Source organism: Chroicocephalus ridibundus, chromosome 4, assembly GCF_963924245.1.
Source record: "Chroicocephalus ridibundus chromosome 4, bChrRid1.1, whole genome shotgun sequence".
Taxonomy (NCBI): Eukaryota; Metazoa; Chordata; class Aves; order Charadriiformes; family Laridae; genus Chroicocephalus; species Chroicocephalus ridibundus.
The window spans coordinates 49124140-49144482 of NC_086287.1; the positions used below are offsets into that span (position 1 = coordinate 49124140).

A 20343-nucleotide genomic window follows, 5' to 3' on the forward strand; every position below is an offset into this window, starting at 1 on the left:
AGATAAAAATAATGCTGGCTTTTTCTACTGGCTTAAGCAGCAGCACAAAGCCAAAGTATCCCATTTCTGCAGCTCTGAGAACTGACCATGTTTTTCACATTAAGTTTTTCTACACTCATTATGCAAGTCTCTTGGTTCCGTTATTTGTGTGTCAGTATGGCTGCTTAGGTATACGTCAAGCAACATAAAGTTTCTTCTACTTAATCTCCTTCAGGAATTGACTTGCCAGTAACATAACAGTTGATGACTCAGTAGAGCAACATCCTTAACATTGCCAAGTCACCTCTGGAAGGACCACCACAGGATTCTCCCATAACAATCAAGTCTTATGACCATTTTCTCACTTATTTGGGAATAAGGCAGTATGTGGGCTGTTGGTCCAAGTAATACAGGCAAATGTAATACTGCAGCACTGTTGCTGTATAGGATCCATGTCAGTTGCAACTTAGGCAACTGCAGTTGCCTAAAATACATGTCATACATGATATAGTTGTTTTGGACATTTCACATACCCCCTCTATAAGAAAAAACCCACCGAAAACCCTTGCAGATTTGGAAGTCCTTTTATAATGAAGACAGACATTTATATAAACTTCAATACAGGAGGCAGAAGTTAAGTAGAAAAGTGTTGGTCTGAGGTTTTTAATTCCTCTTCTCATATGCAGGAAGTAACTTGGGTTTGACATACAAATTTCTATCCAGAGTAGAGGCAAGTTCGAAAAAAAAAAAAGTACGGGGCAGCAGTACAGACAGGAGCATACAGGCAAGCATCCAAGTCAGCATTAGTGTATCACACTTCCAAAGTCCTGTGCTAACTGCACATGTCCCAACATGCTTGAGAAAATTCCTATTTCACTTACTTGAAATTTACACCAGACACACACTGTAATCAAAAATCAGACTATAAATTCGGATTTTTGATCCCATATTCCATCCCATGCTAGCATGACCACTTGTTGGATTCTGCCAATGTCTCACGGCAGCAGAGCAAGGAACTCCATGTCTCACTAGTTAGTTCAGTTCTTGTGAACAGAGGTTTTGGACAGGTGAAGCAAAACCACAGCTATCACATGGGCCTATAACCCAAAGCACAGGCAACCCTGCTGCTGTTACTTTCAGAAATACTGAATGACTGCTTACCAAAACAACATTTGACATTCCAATTTCTTGGTAAGTTTTTCAGCATAACATATCTATCTCCAAGGAGATGGATACAAATAGTTATGATGTGCCACCAAGTGTATAACAACGAGAGGAAAAACTAAATTCAGTATCAGGTGTCCCCAAAGCAGCCACACATGATATGGCTGTGAAAATCTCCTGAAGTAACAATCCAGCAATACTGGGATTGTCAAGCATACATTTGATCCATGTATTTAAAATGTGCATAAGCTCTGTTACCTAAAGGCGCATTCAGACAGGTGTGTAAAAATAGTGTTAAGTTTGCATCTTGTCATCAAAACATGCCTTTCAGTCTGTCATGGAGCCAAGTAAGAGCAGATTATGTTGCTTTATGAATCTTGTAAGTCTATATGATAATAACATTTTAACAAATGCTGTAAGTGCAACAGGTAATGTTAAATACTAACATCTAAATACAGTTTGCATTTTTTAGGTTTTATGTAGTGGTTGAATAATTGTATATACTATTGCATTACACATGGAAGGTCAAAATTCAAACTTAAAATCTCTTTTCAATTGTTTTCTTTGGACTGAAGGATGAACAGAAGACTCCCAAAATTTCAGGATATTTCAAAGTGTGAAGTGTGATTTCTGGGCATGCATTCTTGAAATAATGCTGGTTTTGGAGACTTAACCTCACTTTCATACAGCCTGCCAAGGTTGCTCTTGAGTCAGTTGTAGTTTACAGTGGGGAAACAAAATTTCCCCCAACCTTATAAAAATAAGACAGGCAAATCTACCTCTCCATTTCTGAATTCTGAGTTTTGACTTAGATCACAAATCACGATCAAGGTTGAATTAACTAATATGTTTATTTTACACTCTGCACAAGAACGTACAAAGAACATTTACACTCTTTGTCAGGTTCATACTTTCAGGTTTCTTGCACTCAGACAAAAGACGACCTAAAGGATATTATAAATAGAAATGAAGAGAAAGAAATATTAAGACAGGAAAAAGCAAAAATATAAATATAGAGTGAAATACTTAAACACTGGAATACTGAAATTTAATAAGCAAATTAACGTGCTAAGGCGTATTCATCGCTTTCTTGATTTAGCAGCTTCACAGATTCTTTAACAAACAAAACCGACCCAAGTGTACCAGATGAATATATTCACCCTCACTTTGTTAACCTGCAGCCAAGCTAGCCGAAAAGGAAAGAAAACACTTTTCTCATAAGCACTTTTGGTATGGGTCTCTCCTCACATTTAAGAAACACAAACTTCCTAAACAGTATATGCAGTAATAGTTGACCTCAAAACCAACATCCTGGATCAGGAATCAATGCAAAGAGCAGCCAAGAATTAACCAAACTAGAGGAGTATATTTTTAAGTATTACAACAAGTTTAAGGAAGAAAAGCAAACAGAAGAAAAGAAAGATGTAAAGTACAGCCATTGCTTGCTACCATCTCAGTTCTGTAAATATACTTTTAAATTACTTTCTGCTTAACTTCAAAATCAAGTGGTTCTCATTAAGGTTTGACTGGAACAACCTTAACCTTGTAAGTTACAGCCATTTTTAAAGAAGATCTTAATAAAAAGTAAACAAACATTGAATTATTTTCCCAGAACAGTGAGCGTGTCTCTTGTGATGGTACGTGCAAGTCCCTCTACTGCTTACGGTATCTGTAGGGATTTTTAAGGGAAGGGCAATCTGGTATGAAGAGATTCAATGAAAGATAACAGTGTAAGAGTTGACATTATGGAAGTCAGCTAGAGACCCATCAGTTGGGCCATAATACCACTAACTACACGACATTTAGCCAAACAGCATTCGTCTCTCTGCACAACTGATGTGCTGTCAGAGCAAAAATGTGTAAGGCCATAAAAGATAGTATTACTCTAATAGCATATTCTTGGAGTTTCACCTACAATGGCATCATCCATGCTGTACCAGGAGATATGACGGCCTCTAGCCTATGTTTACACAGTATAATTCTAGATGTTAAATCAGAGGGGGTTTCTCCATGTCTTTCCACTGGAGAGGGAATTAAAAAAAAATAATTCCAAGAAAGTCCCGACAATACTAAAAATCAAAACTATTTCTCTCGTGTGAGATTTTCATTTAAAAACAAAGGAAAGACTAGATGGAAAGATACCTTAGTAACAATTTGAGAGAGAAGGGATTACAAAATATATTCATAAATGTTCTTCAGGATTGCTCAATGAGCAGCATATTAGCAACATGCAAGTATAGACAAAATACTTGAAATATGCCAGTGGAATTCACTGAAATGAAAGAATCCATCTCCAAAAGCATCCATCTCCAATCCATCTCCATTGGGTTGTTTGGGTTTTTTTTTAATACAAGTAGCCACTAAGGCCAACAAAGCATTCTATCTCAAGTCTTTTAAAGTTTTTTTTTTTTTGGTGGAGAAATTGGGTTCAAAGTCATTATTCTCACAGATTTTTGGAGGGTTAAAAGCAGTGACCACAGACCTATATAAAAAAAATGTAGACACAACGTAGTCTATTCTGTAAAGACTGAACACTAGAAAATGACATCCAAAGTACTGAACACACTGAAAAGATATGAACTAAAACTAAGCTGCTCTTCAGCAAGTTCTTTACCTTTAAGAAAATACATCCATCTGACTCTAAAATTTGAAAGGATGTACAAAGGGGCTGTTGAGTAGCCTAGCAGCAGTAGCTGTGCACTTCCATAAACAGTGAATCCAGCATTCCTCATTTACCAGTAAGAGATACCGGTGAGGCCGTTAAGGTATTACTGACCCACTCGGGAAGTAATTTGCAGTTAGTGGCAGCCCTCTAGATATTCAAGTCATCCTCAAGCACTTCTTAATGGACTGTAACTTATCCATTAAAAGCAGTGCCTCAACCTTGGTCCTTACAGGGAGAAAGCACTATAAAGCAAAAGGGAAGATCCTTGGGCAAAAAAGTAGAGGAATCATGAATTTCAGGTGCAACACCCAAGACAGATAGACACTATTTCACTTGTGGTCCATCTTTCAGCAGTTGCTTACCGCTGCACACAGAAGTGGTGATGTTGTATAGAAATGGATAAAACTGCAAACAGCGGATCATCTTCAGGCTGCTTTCACACTCCGAGCACTTGGTCGTCAAATCCAATGCGTGTCTGAAGGCCTGCAGGGCTCCACTAATGTTGTTCAGAGCCAGATATGCATTTCCTAGGCTCAAAAAAGTCAGGGGCTGCAAAGAGAAAAGCAACATACCCTAGCATAAGTATGGTCACTGTTCAAAATTGAAGCCACCTAGGAAAACCCCTGTCAATTCATACCCTCTCCAATTTGGCTGAAAAGAATTTAGAAAACTTCTCAAATAGGGACTGCTTATTCTTAGAACGGAGAACTACCAGCTTGATATACTGGTGCTAAACAAAAGCTGTTTTGACATAAGGCTGTGTTCAGGATTCCATCTTCCTACAATGAAAAACAGATGTTAAATACACACAAGCTGAAATGAAGCATTAAACACTTACTTATAACCCATCATAAACATAATGCTTTCTGCATAGAGTAGCAAAGAACTAAATTGAATGCTTAAAGACATTTTAAAATGATTAGAAGTCAGCAAAAACATAATATTACTAGAGTTCTAGTAGGACAGATGCATTTCATTTGTCAAGAGCGTTCAGGATTTACTCGAGCAGAACTAGGTTACTGAAAACACCAGTGTCACACTAGCTTAGGGGTATACATTTATGTTTACTTTCAATTCCTTATAAAACTTAAGATTTTTTTTCTACTGCTTTTGGCTAGTCTCCCTAAATGAAGTATTTTTTCTTAAAGTACAAATTATAAACACCTTTTTAACTGGGTAGAATTTAATTAGCACTTTAATACAGGCATATAGTAAAGCATTATATTTTGTTTGTTGACTGAAAATTCTTTCACTTACACAGAGTAATTTGCTGCAATTAACAGTATAATGCTATAATAATGACTGTAATATTGTAACTTAGCAGTCATTTTTTCCACTGAAACAATTTTACGTTATCACCTGAAAATGTGGAAACTGAGCTTGAGAGCTTTTCAAACTGATCTTAGCTTGTACTAAACATCATTCAGAAAAAGGTGCAAGCTGAGCAACAGGATTTTTATTTTTTTTTAAAGTTTTTTCAATGTAACATGTCCTTCGCTCCCTGTAGCTGTAATTCATTTTAATTTGTATTTACTTTCCATTATATTCCAGGAAATACTATTCAAGTACAAATCCTCCTGCCAGATTTTTTGATACAATAGGTATTACAGGACTAAGAATGCCTGAAAAAAATAGGACCAGGCATTATTGTAATGAGGTAGAACTTGCCAATATTTTTGAAGAAAAACCCTACTCACACAGCGTGGTCCTAAGGATCCCTAGGCCCCTCCCCTCCAAGGTTGTGCTTTCAAGTGTTCTTCTTAAGGCACATCATTCAAGCAGTTCTTTCTGTAGTTCCTTTTTGCACTCTTACCTGCCACCCAAGTTGGCTAGATTCCTTTCCAACAATTGCAAAGTTGTTCCTCGATGCTATACTGAAAAAGGTTATTCTGGTTTTTTTTGCTTTTTTACATGCTAGGTGACTGGTGGCCTGGCAGGTTTAAGCTCTCTGTTTATCTAACTACAGAGCTAGACACACAGGAAAAAGTCACTTGAACTTCATACTGAAGTATCTCGAATGTAAGACCAGAATTACTCGCCAGAGAAAAGGTTACCCCACAATGCCTCCCTCCTCCCTACCCTTCCTGTTCACAGCTTTTCTGGCCAGTCCACTAGTTTACATAGATTATACAGCAACTTTTTATGTGACACAGGTGACAACCTACAAAACGTTTATAATGTTACCATTCAGAAATACAAAAACCTGTTTTGAATCTATGATTGGAAGTAAAGTCATAAAACCAACTAGAACACAGCTTTTCCTCTAGGTATATAGATAAAAACTAGGCACAAATAAAACAGTATAGATAAAAAGTCAAGTGGCACAGACAGATATCTATACAGCCAAAGATCTTGGTGACATACGTGCTACTGTAAGGGTTTTAAAAATCGAGACACAATGCTGACAGCATTATGGATCTCTATTTTAGATGAAAACATTGCCAAACCACCAGGATTAGATTCCTTGGAGCCACTGCGGATAATACAGGTTTTGGGAGGCAAAGAGCCTGTCATTTATTTTAGAAGAACTTCTGCTCTAGATGTTTATATTCTCAGCAATCAGCATCATCCCCAGTGTGATCAATAAATTAAATGAAAATTAACATCTGTTGCAAATCACAAGGTGGAAGCTGAACTGCATGCACAGGTAAGCAAGCACAAGTAACATGTATTTAGAAAATAATAAAGGAAAGAACATTCACTGCTGAACGAACACAAACTCCATCATCTTACCTCAGAGGCATTGATGGCCAAAGCCTTCAGCAGGAGCCTGCTGGCATCCAAATGAAGACCATAATGAATCAAGAGGTTAGCGAGATTGACCAGAGGGATGTCCTGATACTCATGTGGAGCCAAATTAAATGCTTTTTGCAAACAGGTGATAGCAAAGGTGCTATTTCCAACTGCACGCCAGTACAATCCAGCTTCATTAAGCACAAGCCACAGAGGATCTTCTGGCTATAGGAGAGTCAGGGAAAAGAATGAAAACACCCACCAAAGAGGTTTCTCAGGAAGACAGACTTGCCTGCTCTTTGGTAAGAAACATACAAACCTCGGCTCTTGCATACTACCTTATTAAGTAGATACAAATTACACTTTGCTGTGACTGCTAGCAGATTATTCAATCTGCTCTACCCTACTCAAATTGACCCTATTTACAGTCTGAATTGTAATTTAGTAGCAGCTGCGGCTCACGCTCTACCCATATGACTGCCTTATATTATCACCACAAAGTCACTTGAAATACACAAGTGATAATGGTTAGCTCGCTTCAGGAAGCAACATTTGTGAGCCACATCAGAGTCTTAAAATTACATTAATACAGATCTATGCAGAAATTACAATTTGAAGGCCAGGCAGCTTTTAAATTGTAGTTAGATGTGCTTCCAGGCCCGATATCCACCATCAAGATTTCCTATCGATTCAAGGTTTCAGAATTGTTTTTTCTTAGATTTAGTTATCTATTTGTCTGATGAAAGTTGACAAGTGACATGCATTAGATACTGTTTAAAGATTATAAACCAGCAAGCAACAAGTGAGGGCAGGTGGAAGAATGGAGAAAGTGTCAAATGCACCTTGAACATTCCTTCCTCCTCTTTCACCTATAACAGAAAAAACAAACACTCATCCTACAGGAAAAATAGCAAAACTGTAAAATACTGAGAGGTGGACAGAGCTATGTAAAACATCCACTTTCAGATGGATCAGTTTGAAATGGTTCAGAAACACTTACATTCTCGTTTTTAGTATTTTCAGCATTCCATGTTACCCAATTCTATAAAGAGTTTAAAGCATAAAGGCAACAACTGAAATTAATGTCCAATCCAACCTACACATCTGAAGCCCAAATGCATGCATGAGTAAAAAACATGCAGCTAGGATTAAAGACAGGGAACAGATAAGGATTTTCACAGTAGTACTGTATTAACACAATACAACTGGCATTGCAGTAATAATGTGTTGGAAAAGTTAATCAGTACAAAGATTTTCTTCCAGATTTTAAAAACAACCTCACACTGGAAGGTTCCACCTATGGTTCAAGATGAACTGCAAGATAGCGATAGGATATATTACTTCTTTGTTTGGAATACCTTACATAATCTGTAATTGTAAGAGTATTTATGACCCCGATTTTGCAATGTGCATACATAACATTACTTGCATGTTTTTCATGCTAACCTCCTCACTGAATTACACTCCATACGCAGGCCTCAATGACCTTTCTTTAACTAAATCATCAGCAAGTTATTGGCACTTTGTCTTTCCCAATACAAAAATACCAACTGCGGCACTCCTGCTCTACAAAGTTTATCATTAGCAGAACAGGCATGCCGACACAACAGCGTTCTTACATTAGCATCTAAATGACTGAGAAGTTCAGACTTCTAGCATGGAGGCAACAGAATACTACAGTTAAAAACACAATACCTATGCACTGCAGCAGTTAAGACATTAGACACGTATAGGACTGTTCTGAGCAGCATAACAACAGGAATCAACTGCTACTGTTAATTTTTCTTCTGGGTAAGACAGATGCACATAGTAAACGGTACTGATTTTAGACTAAAAGCAATACATACACACCCTGCCTTGCCACAACTTGTACAAGAGAGAATTTCAGAAATATGAGCTTGACTCGTCAAAATGCATCAACCTCTATTCTCAATGCCTCCTGTCATTTGACTTGTGATGCCTCTCAAAGGCCCCACACAAGATGGAGGTGGCATTCCACAAAGTGTTATACAGATGTATATTCTTTGCCCCAGAGTGCTAATTATCTTGACAGATGATTGACAGAGGGTTAGTTTCTTTGGAGAGTGGGGTGGAGGATGATACACAGTAGTGGGGAGAAGGAGGAGGAAGAGCAAAAGGCAGGCATGCAGGGAGGGGTGAAAGATGGAGAAGTAATTCCACGCTATTTCTCTCAGTTAAGCAAATAGGTGCCAGGATTAGCTAATATATTGTTGCTCCATGTCCTGCAGTCACAACAAGAACTATAACTACAGGTCTGTTTGGTCCACACTAAGCTAAATTAAATGGATACTTCTCTCTATGTTTGTGCTGTACTTGTAAACATGGATTTTTAAGGTGGTTTCATCTCAGTTACAGGCAGCAAATAAGCTTATTTCTTGCACATCACTGACTGATTTCTTTGGAAGTATAGAAAAAAGCCTCAAATAGGAATTCTGAATTTATTTCATGCTACAGATTTTACATACCTTTTTCATGGCATGATCTAGAAATGCTCCTATCTTTGCCTGCGTAATAGATTGATTGTTGATACGAGAATGCAAGACCTGGACGGAAAAAGATTTTAATTTTTTTTTTAAAACAACTGAAGAAGTTTTACAGTATATATCTACATTGTTCATTCAAGTATTACTTCCCTAAGTATTTCTTTAGTATGGGGGGGGGGGCGGAGAATTGTTCTACATAGGTGATGTGAACATGTAACGATTAAAGCAGCCAATCTCCAGAAAGCAGTATGAAGGAATAACTTCAGCCTAAAGTTACCAACTTGGTAGAATACAGTAGTTACTGGAAACCCCGAGAAGTTGAATGATGTCAAAGGACTGTTAGAAGTTTTAAAAGAAAGCACTAATTTTAAATAGTAAATTAACTTTCCTACTCTGTGTACTTTTGGTCAGCATTTGAAAGAAGTCAGATAACAAGTCTTATGCTGAGTGACAAGTTCTCCCTTTCTCCAGCTCTACTGGAAAGCACTTGGTTCCCTTTTTTGGAAGTACTGATTGGCTTGTGATATCAAGTAATCTTTTAAATACCAGAACATGAAAAGTTCTGAGTAAGATTTTTAAGACAATAGAGAGGAGAACTTTAAAATAGAAGAGAATCAATGGGAAAATGTCTCTTACTTGTCTTGCTTGATCATCCGGCATCTTGAATTTCAAATCTAGATTACTGTCTAGTTCCTTGATCAGTATGTTTAGAGATTCATTGTTACGAGCATCAGTAATGGAAGAACAGTCTGGTGCCTGGGTTTCTGCATGCCCAATGGTATCTCTTGGGATACTCAGGATTGGCTGGACTCTAGCAATAAGGAGAGCCAAGACAAATTAATAGCATGTGTTGCATGTCACTAATACATAAACATAAGAATCAGCTACATTATCAACTGACAAATCTCACACTGTAGACTGCCACAAGATATGAGCAGCAAACCAGTAAAGTTCAAGGACAACTCTTCCATTGAAAAGTCATCAATAAATAAGGTCTTTACTTTCCATTTTTAAGCACAGAATACCTGCAAATAATGGACAACGCAGTAGAGATAAGACACAGAAGATTCACATATTATGCTTATAAGAACTGTATGAAGTTTAGAAATAAATAGATAAGTAAAAAAGAAAATGCTGAAGTTTTAAACTAAAGTTTGATTTCAAAAACATCATGAGGTAGCTATACTATTTGCGAGAAACTTTTTAAGCTGAACATTGTTTTTTTTCAAAGGAAGCTTCAGGACATTGGTGGGTGGGAATCTTTGCTTTAACACCTGCTCAATACTAGAATTATACTGACTAGGAGAAGAAAGCTTATGTTGTTAAGTGAGCAGGATATTATGAAATTGCATTGATCTATGTAAGGTAGCTATTGCAGCACAGACATATTTATTTTATCCTATGTAATAGCAAGTATTACTGACAATTCTACAACTAAACTGGTTTTCTACCTCCATCCCAAAGCAACAATCCGGAGCTTTCCACTCATAATCCTCTTTTAGCATTTTCTGGTCTTCACAATTTTCTGTTATCATAACTAAAGCTAAGAGGATGTATGCAATGTACAACAGTTAACTGTAGTTATTAAATAGACACCTCATTCTCTCTCTCTGATGGTCTTTTTTTAAAATATACTCTAGAAGACATTCAGGCTTGCATTTAAATCCTCATTCTTTTAGCAATACTGTAGATATCTAATGTATTCACCTTGTACTAACAGTCAGAGAAGAATCACCATGAAATTGTATCTGGCTGTTACAGTAAAGACAATAATAAAGGAAAACACCCTCCCTTCTGTGGAACAGCCAGAGAAGGAGGTCCAAACACATCTGTGCTGTTGATTACTAGTTGCATCCATCCTCTCCAGAAAGAAAATGTTCATTAAGACTTTAATGTGAAGATTTACGAATATAATAAAAAAAAAAAAAATCAACACTTGCCTGAATCCCCTATTTTCTGGAGGCAGGAAATAAGTTGGAAGTTCTTCTGGATCAGGAATTTTGGGGAAAGATTTCATGCAGTCTGATCGATGAGGCCAAAGAATATGCTGTTTTTCCTAAAGGGGAAAGTAATTATTTTTTATTATTTTCTCAACATTTTTAATATTCTAATTAACAAGCTAATAAGAACATAAGGAACAGCCTGGAGTAAAAAAAGAGCAGAGATCTATTAAACTATTATCTTTTCTGGAGTAACAGCAGTTCCATTTTCTATCTTTACTCAGCTGTATGGTTTGCAAAGGTACCTAAGAACAACCCCCTCTGCACTGCAGTAGAGTTTCAAATGACAGGAAACCGGTACAGAGAAACTACAGAAATGCTTATGTGTTGAAGAAATTCGCTACGTTCTGAAGTGCTGCCATACATCAAACCTGCAGCCCAAATGCTAAGAAGTTTCACATAAATAAGGACAAGGTTCACTCTTCCACAACTCCACTCACTCTATTGGATTCTACACTCCACACTGAAACGACAGAACGAGCAACAGGGGAAGACTGCAAGGACTGGCTGTGGTCGCTTTGGTTTGCATGAAGATCCAAATTCACAGATGTCATACTAGATGTTGAAGAGTCTTCACCAAACTAGAAACGACAGAAACCCAATATTTAATAAGGAAAATATATAGTATATTACTGGCTGAATTTCTGCACGTTATTTTTCCCCATTCACCATTTATATTATGTTAAGCCTCACTGATGAGCTGAAATTTGGGTAGCAGGAAAAAAATGTAAATTTAAGCCTCTTGATCCACTCCACGGAAAAGTAATATTCACGTTGTAAGTCAGTCAACAATGAAAACACAAGTGCAAATCACCAAAAAAATGTTAAAGCTACCAAGCAAACATTCCTAATACACAACAAACAAAATCTACGTATGTAAACTGCAGCTCTAGTTCAAGTCAGAGTTACTAAGACTCATGGCTTGCAAAATTATCTTGATAATCTGAATTTATAATTACTATAATAGGAAGAGCATCTAAGCAGAAAACACAGCATAATTAAAAATAATTATTCCTGTTTCTTAAACTAGTTAAGGGGAAACTCCAGAACACATTCCACATAGCAAAATAAATTTAACCATATTCTTTATCTGTAGTTCTAACACAGCAGCAGTGTTGCCTGGGTGGCTTTCATTATGGATTTTCGGTATTAGTGTACACCCTGCTTCCAAAACTTCTCAATATTGCTGTATCAGATTTCCTTGGTACACTGTGTAATTCAAGATATGCAAGCAGCAAATACTCACAAATTACTACTCACAAAGGCTAATTTTTGGGCTGCAAAAGCACTCACTAGATTCAACACCACTGAGCTCTGCTCTCCCATTTGTTAATTGCTTATGGCAGTTTTGTGCTCCTTCTGGTAGGAAAAATAGATTAAATTGGGAGGAGCATGCAAAAATTGCCTGGCTTGAGTCATACAACAGTGTAATAAAAAAATATTATGATACATTTTATGTAGTAGAACTAAATGATTGATACAATATTATTTTAAAAAGACTTTTAAGCTGTTATATTGGAATATTCTTTCCGCTAAAGAATAACTCTTGTTCTATATACCACATGCACAAGAGTGCATAAAACCTTAGAAAACCTTTGCCTCTTCATTAACATTAGCTGCCTAATGCTTTTTCTTGTCCTCTCTAAAGGAAACTAAACTGGAAAATTAAACATGTTACGCTCCTGCTAGCATGCCTGCAATGTAGTATCTTTATGTAAGAGAAAGCTGTAATTCCTCAAGTGGGGATTCTTGTACTTCTTAGAAAGAAATACATGGCTGTTCTACGCAGGCTGAAAAGGCAAAGGAGTCAATACAGAAGTAGCTGATATCTCACAGGAAACTAAGACTTTGGACTAAAATAAAGTTTTTCAACTCAAATAACTCTAATAGTTCTCTTTTTTAAGTAAAACAAAGTCTTAAACAATAAACCCTCTAAGTTTCTATAATCCACAGTCAATCTCAGCTTGTATTTCTAGCAAAAGAAACTAGCATTAAATACTTCACTCTCTGGAAAGCAGACTAAATGAATTCTCACTATAATTACCACACCCAAAAATGTACTCCCTTTGTCAAGCCTCAAAAAAAATTGAACTATTTTGCTAATAAGGCAAATGTGATGCAACTTAAAGGAGTGGTATTAATTCACAGACAAACCTGAACATATTCCACGTTTTCAAAAATGTCTCCGCGGTGATAACGAACAGGCTGGTCCCACTGGCAGTGCAAGCTATGCTGCTGATTGCCCAGTCTACAAATCTGATGGTTCCCTGCAGAGCACAAAACATTTTTCTGCTATGTAAGTCAGGATTCCGAGGAGACAGAGGCAGCATACAGTCAACCCCTCTGCCCTCAATTTGGTCAATCCTTTTTATTTATTTAATCAGCACAGAGAAAATTCTGTCTTCAGAAGACTCAAAACCAACCCTGTTCAAGAACATATGGCAATCCCTTGCTTTAATAAGCAAAGCACAACAGCCACTCAGGGCCATCTTACTATATAAAGAAGTTACGTCCCCACATTAATCTGAATATGTGCAATTCTTCATTGCTATAAAGAGCGTGAAGTCTAAAAAGTTGTACCTAATTGAGCTTCTTTTGCCATCTGTGTCTCGTGAATGATGTTCCTCAAGATTTGTTCCTCCTGGATGAGCTTGTACTTGTCTAAAACATCTTGTTGCCTAAGGTAATGGTCATGTTGCTTTTGATATTCCTTCAATTCATTTAATGTTCGCTGAAGTGATCTTGAAAATTCAACAGTAGAAAAGATTTACTTTGAATGCTTTTAAAAATATCAGCTTTTCCCTACAGTGCTGTACAAAATCAACTTTGGGTTTATTAAAGTATTCTTATGAATAATTTTATTGCACAGTCAAAGAAATACAGAAGGTTGAAAATCATTATTCTATTTGAAATGTAAATAATTGCTGCAACAGAACAATAGAAGTGAGATTGTATGAATTGCCACTAGGATGCTTCATAAGTTACCTATGCTGGGCTTCCAATTTTTGCTCAAGTTTTTGCTGACATAGGACAGCATGCTTCCTTTTTACAGCTTGCTCAAACCCTGGCTTGGCCTGTAGAGCATGATCATAACACAGGACCGAGTGGTTGTACTCTCCAAGCATCTGAAGAATGACCGAGAGAGAGAATTAGCCATTGTTCAGTAATATCTAATAAAAAAAATATTCCATTTTTAAAGAAGTCATTAACTCAAATTTTAATTTGTGGTAACAAGAAGCCTGTTGTTTCTGAAACTCAAGCCACTACATCTGCTAAAGAAAGGCTGCAGAATTTCCCTGTGACTTATTTCTAAGCGCAGATGAAAATCTTGGCTGAAAGACAGACTTTTGGATGAAAATATCTTGACAGAATCTTAAACATTAAGTGTGAAATGCATGTGGAACACCAGATACACTGTAAAAGAGTAAAGCATGACAAGTAAAGCCAGAAAGATGAAATAGTATTTGGTTTTCTACAAGCCTCGGAAAATAAAGATAGTATTTACTGCATATATATTTCCCAAAGTGTAATAGCTGGTAAAGAAGTCACTGTAATCCAGCGCTGCATGAACCACAATAGCTGCATCTGCGGAGAAGTGAGCCCGGTGCAGAATATTTGCCAAATTTACCAGTGCGATATCTTTATTTTGCCTAAAAGAAGAAAGAAAAAGAAAAGAAAAAGCAGACATTAAAAGAAGGTCAGACTGTGTAAGAATCACGTACAAGGATACATTCATTCCTCAGTCACATAGTAAATACGTAATTTTATAGGAAAATGCCTAAACTATACATATGCCTGTATAGCACATAAAGACTAAGAACAAATAACATGGATTATTCCTTAGGAAACAGTCTTAAAAACTAAAACCTATTTACTAACTAGGATAACTAGAAATGTCATCTGAAAAGAAATCTTTATTAGCAATTCTTACCTTGAAGAAAAATGAAGGGCACGCATGGCACATTCTACTACTTGGTATGGCTCATTCTTTATTCGCCAGTAAAAAGAAGCCATATTATAGAGTACCCAGGAAGAAGAGTTCTGCAGTAAAGAGAAACAAATGAACTGTCCTAACTACTAAGACATGAACTAAAGGGTTAACCAGGGCTTTAATTACTATGGGATGGAAAGCTGAGCTGTTGTCTAAGCTAAGTTATTCTCTTCCTCTGGAAAGCTGCCATTTGGCAATAGTTGTGAATGTTCAGGAAGAACAAACTAGCATATAAATGTATTAAAGAACCAGAACTTCTGCCTTTCAGACAGGTAAAAATTCAAAATGAAATGAAACGAGAAGTGACAGTAGTTTAAGCATCAACAGCTTAGCCGGAGTTCAATGAGAGTTTCTACATTTTGCAGGAAGGCATTTCATAAAAATATACACATTTCAGTACTATTATTTCATCTTTGTTCTTTAAGTACCTGCATTTTTGTTTAAAAGCTCTTATTACCTTGAGAGAGCAATGAACGTGGCTTGCCAGACCACACAAATACAAGAGTCATTAAAGATGACAGTAAGTATCTATTTACTGGCTTTGCTGATGCCTTCTCCTACCTCTGCTTACCTAGCAGAAAATGTTTTTAGTCTGCCTTTTGTAACCGAAATGTAAACCAAAAACATACGTGCAAAACTAGTACTGGATCTGATTGCATGAACAGGCATATCTAATCTTGTAAGACCTTTCTAGCAGTCTTTTTGTCCGTACAGTAAGATTACAGTTTCATACCTTCATTAGCCCATCATAAATACGATGGCCTATTTCCTCTATACTTCTTCCCAGCCTCCGTGATAAGTATGTGAAGATTGGATCTTCTTTAGGTAACAAGGGTGCAGAAAGATTAACTCTTTCTTGGACACCCTGAAACAAAAATTGAATATATGTATTTGCTGAGACTTTAACTAAAAGTAGAGAAACACAGACAAGAGCATGACTCCCCGGAAAACTTACAGCTTGATTATTTTACATTCTTATTATCCTTTTATATCAAGATCTTAGAGACTTGACAGGATAATGTCACCTTTGACAGATGAATAATATATATTATTATAGATAGGCAAACACTAGAAACAGCCGAAAGCAGCCTCTGCTTATGAATGCTATAGGAGAAAAATTCATTTCTGGTAGCACTGTATACCTGGCAGCTATTGATTTCGTTAATGACCACTGAAGCACTTAACTCATGTTTGTCAAGTTACATGCACACTATGAAAGTATCCCTACATCTATTCTTTTTCTTCCTTCCCCAACAAACCACATACTCCTTTCAAAAGTGCATCCAGACCCAGGAACAGAGCTAGAGAACTTCAGCTCCTGTTTTGTTCGTATGAAAATTACTTATTTGTAGATGAGAAGTTATTTTAAAGACTTGTAATAAAATAAATATCAAGATACAAGCACTAAAGCCACGTCTGTTTGCTTTAGTGCCAACAGTGCCAAATTTAGAAAATTTGCTCATACAATACTCTTGAAAAAAACAATTTTTGCATCACACTTCTACTGGAACCTTTCTAAAGCAGATGAACTTTGTACTAGTAAAGAACAATTATCTCATCCTCTGGGTTAGGGCTTGGCATTCAGACACCAGAGAGACAGTCAAGTATGTCAGGAACTATTGACAAGTCTGCAAACAATTTTCTGACCCTGGATCTTCATACAGTTTAATGACCCTGTTCAGCACCCTCCAATTTTCAACTGAAACAATTCACAAGTTAGAATAATTTCCAATGAAAGCTACTGTTTTACTAATGAAACGTGTTATGAAAACAAAATACTCCATTTTTCTAACACTGCTCTCTAAAATAAGGCAAACACTAACAAAAGAGAAACAGGATCTGTGTAACTGATGGAACTGCCCTCCTATAAGCAGGTACTTTAAGTGGGGCATGGCTGTGGTTTAAGAAAAAGAGTCTGAAACAGTCTTGAAAGATTACAATACTTTTCAACCTTGACTGAGAACTGCCAGTAAGAGTTTTCTATTCCTCTTCCTGAGGGGGAAAAAAAAAAAAAAATAAATCAAACATACATGGATTTGCTCACTTACCCGTAAGTGCTGAAAAGCATGAATGCTGTATGGAAGATCTAGAACTTTCGTACAGTCAGGCTGCTGCAGGTCTGGAGGCACTGGCGACTTTGTGTCTATATAGTCTTCAGGGCTGAGGACATAACAACATAACACAGCAGGCTCCAGATTAAAATACTGCTAAAGTTCATAAGAGACAGTATTGTAGTTGACAGACACAGTATTCCGATTTGACCATTAAAAAAATTCTGGTTTTGAGCACATTAGACCACTTCTGATGTCTTCCCAGATTTCAGTTTTATCAGGATGTCATCACTGTAGGATAAAGTAAATACATTTTTGTCTGCTTTAGAGAAAACATCAACATTTGGACAGCCTCCAAAATGTATCAGCGTCAACCTAGTGTATCACTACTATGATTAATGATCTCTCTACCAGGCAAATGGCAATGCATGCAGATTAGAAGACTCTGCAACTGAAACAAACAAACAAATCCCAAGTATTAGTGAGAAGCCCAAATGAAGGTATCTGAGGATAAAATTAATCTTTTTCCCACTTCAAGTACTCATCTGATTACATTAAAAAAATAAAACTAGAAAAACAAAACAGTCCGCCCTGAAGATGAATTACCAACGAAGCTGAACGTCGAGCAGACTGTCCACACATCCTTTATTTGCTAAACACAGCAATATGTGCATGACCAGAAGGTTCAACAGCTTGGTAATCAACAGAATTTCATTCAAATTTAAGTCAAGACAGCTCCCACTATGAGAAGTGTATCTATCTTAAAATACCCAAAGAACACTCAAGCAAATTCAACCCCCTTCTACATGTTGCACTTCAGTTTAATTCACATGTCTGGTCATATCAGTACAGAGTTACAGTGGCAGAACTGACTGGGAGGCTGGGAACAGAACGGAGAAGTTTCAGGGTAGGGCATGGACAGTTTCGGGGAGACAGCATTTCTGTGTTGTACCCTTTTGTAATTAGTGGCAAAGGTTGTTTCAATTTTCTTTCACACTAACACAAAATAAAACAACTGTCATATAAAGAACAGTCAGTGATAGTATTTTTCTTTTTAATTGCATTTAGAGGTTTTGTTGATTTTTTTCATTCAGTAAAAATCTTAAAATATAAAGCATCTCATTACCGGATATCTTTGCTCTCTAAGGTGATGTACGTGCCATCGTATAGATCTAGGTCCCCCAAGGGCACCTTTGCTTTAATGCAGTCCGGATCCTCTTTATTATGCCTTTGTTCCAGCCCTGTGTCTCTGTCCTCATTTTCCTCTATATGAATCTTTTGAGCAACTAACTGTTTCTGTAGGAATAAAAAAAAAGGAAACAGAAGAATGTATACTGATGAAAGCAAATGCCAGAGTTGCTAGGAGTTGAACAGTCCAACTTTTTCCTTAAAACAAAGTCCATTTGAAGGAAATCTAAAACACTGTAGGACATTTTTTTATTTAGATGGAATATAAATACTTTCATTAGAGATAATATGACTTAAACAGCCCCTCATTTCTCCTGCTGTACCTAAAAAGAGGGCTAATAGCATTCCAAATTCATGGTAGGCCATTCAGAAAAAGAAAAAATAGTTGTTAACAGTGTGTCAACTTTTCCATATTTGGACCCTTTTCCTCCTCTGTAAAACCTCATGGTTCATTACAGCCATTTTCAGAAAGGTGTTTTCAGAGCCTTTTTCAAAAATAAATGGGTTTGAAGAAAACCAGAGGTGACCTGCTCTCTGATGTGTCCTAGAAAGAGCAGTGGAAAGAAAGGCCCTACAAACACAGAGACAAGCACAGGGAAATTCACAGCCTACAGGCAATACTCTAAATAGCAGCTATAACAAATCTAAGACAACACTTCTACAAATAGTTCTGGAATATAGTGGTCAGCTACAGAATCCAGTACCTAAATGACTTTACTTAAAAATGTTAGGATTTATAGATAACAACAGTGAATGATGTAGCTGGGGACAATGATAACCAATTGAGCAAACTTAAGGCACAAAATTCTTGAGATCTGAAGAATTCTTCATCCCTTCACTGAAGCACAATTATGCCAACAATGACTTCTGTTCCCCATCTAAATCTATCACTAAAAATCTCATGAAAAAAATTTCTGTATTTTTGGAAATATGCTTTACCTCCAGTTCTTTGAGGTAGTTAACTGTTGTTTCTTGTCTCATTAGTATTACCAAATCATGTGGGTTCCTCAAGTTCATTGGTGAATCCACCTGCAAGACATTTCAACAGTTCATAAGGTAAGACATTCTCCTAATTAGAGCAATTTTAAAAGGTAATAAGTTACGTTCATTCAACTACAGTTTGTCTGTTCAGAGGTTTTCTGGCCACTCAGCATTCATATAATCTCCATATTTTAAATCTGTATTTCAAACAACATTGTGATTTGAGAATCCAATTCAAACCACGCTTTAATTTTAAACCTATTTTAGTTTATTCAGGCACACAAATTCTAAGCATAAGAGGCAAGTAAATTTATCACAAAAAAATTTACTAAGAGTACCCACTGCTGAAATACTAGATACCTTAAATTGAATCGCAAAAACCTGTTTTCTTTTATAGCTTTAAAATTCCTCCATCATGTCCCTCAATAGGCATAAAGTACCTCAGCTTCAAGTCAACTCCTCCATGCAAACAATTTAACACACTGGCCTAGAGTTAAGATCTATTGCCTTCAGGATTAAGTAAAGGAACAAAATCAAGAGGTAAGCAGACGAAGACTGAAAACTCTGTTATAGAAAACGGTGCTACAGCTTCCGCAGCTAGGCACAGGAGTTAGCAGCTCAATGAAGAGTGACATTATGGGTAAGTCACAGACAAAAGTGGTTACATGCCAGACCTTTACTGGTCTGTAATTGAGCTCAGTGAGCTATGGCACTTCACTCCGCAGCTGAAATACCCCGGCCTCGTCCTCACACCAAATCAATTCTCCTGCCTGGGTGGGTGTGGGAAAGTCATTACAATCGAGAAGGTGGTGTATGAGCAGCTGAGCTGATCTGAAGGCTCACCTCCAGGGTTCCAGCCCCATTTCCTCCACTCTGTCAGTGCGATACCAGCTAGTCCTGCATGCCAGCTCTAGCACCCACTAGGCTCTCTTGTGAGCTAACCCAAACTCAATAGTTGAACAGGACACAATCCCCTATCAGTTACTTTATCTGAACTAATAAATTAAATTAGCTCATGGAGGATTCAGTGAGTATGAGAAAAGAAGCAAGGAAATGGACAGGAGTATGTGATGACAAGGGTGAGAGG

General features: G+C 37.0%; 1 protein-coding gene across 1 annotated transcript in view; it reads right to left on the bottom strand.

Annotated features, from left to right (window-relative positions):
* Nucleotides 1-20343, bottom strand: part of TTC17 (tetratricopeptide repeat domain 17) — a 61212-nt gene that overhangs the window by 26629 nt on the left and 14240 nt on the right. The window contains exons 2-16 of the mRNA XM_063332190.1: nt 19215-19304; nt 18214-18383; nt 17085-17196; nt 15770-15901; nt 14977-15086; nt 14551-14695; nt 14031-14170; nt 13626-13786; nt 13200-13312; nt 11486-11626; nt 10986-11101; nt 9682-9856; nt 9028-9105; nt 6542-6766; nt 4171-4357 (exon numbers count right to left, since the gene is read on the bottom strand). Of these exons, the coding sequence (XP_063188260.1) occupies nt 4171-4357; nt 6542-6766; nt 9028-9105; nt 9682-9856; nt 10986-11101; nt 11486-11626; nt 13200-13312; nt 13626-13786; nt 14031-14170; nt 14551-14695; nt 14977-15086; nt 15770-15901; nt 17085-17196; nt 18214-18383; nt 19215-19304 (2095 nt within the window). The remainder of the gene's footprint in view (nt 1-4170; nt 4358-6541; nt 6767-9027; nt 9106-9681; nt 9857-10985; nt 11102-11485; nt 11627-13199; nt 13313-13625; nt 13787-14030; nt 14171-14550; nt 14696-14976; nt 15087-15769; nt 15902-17084; nt 17197-18213; nt 18384-19214; nt 19305-20343) is intronic.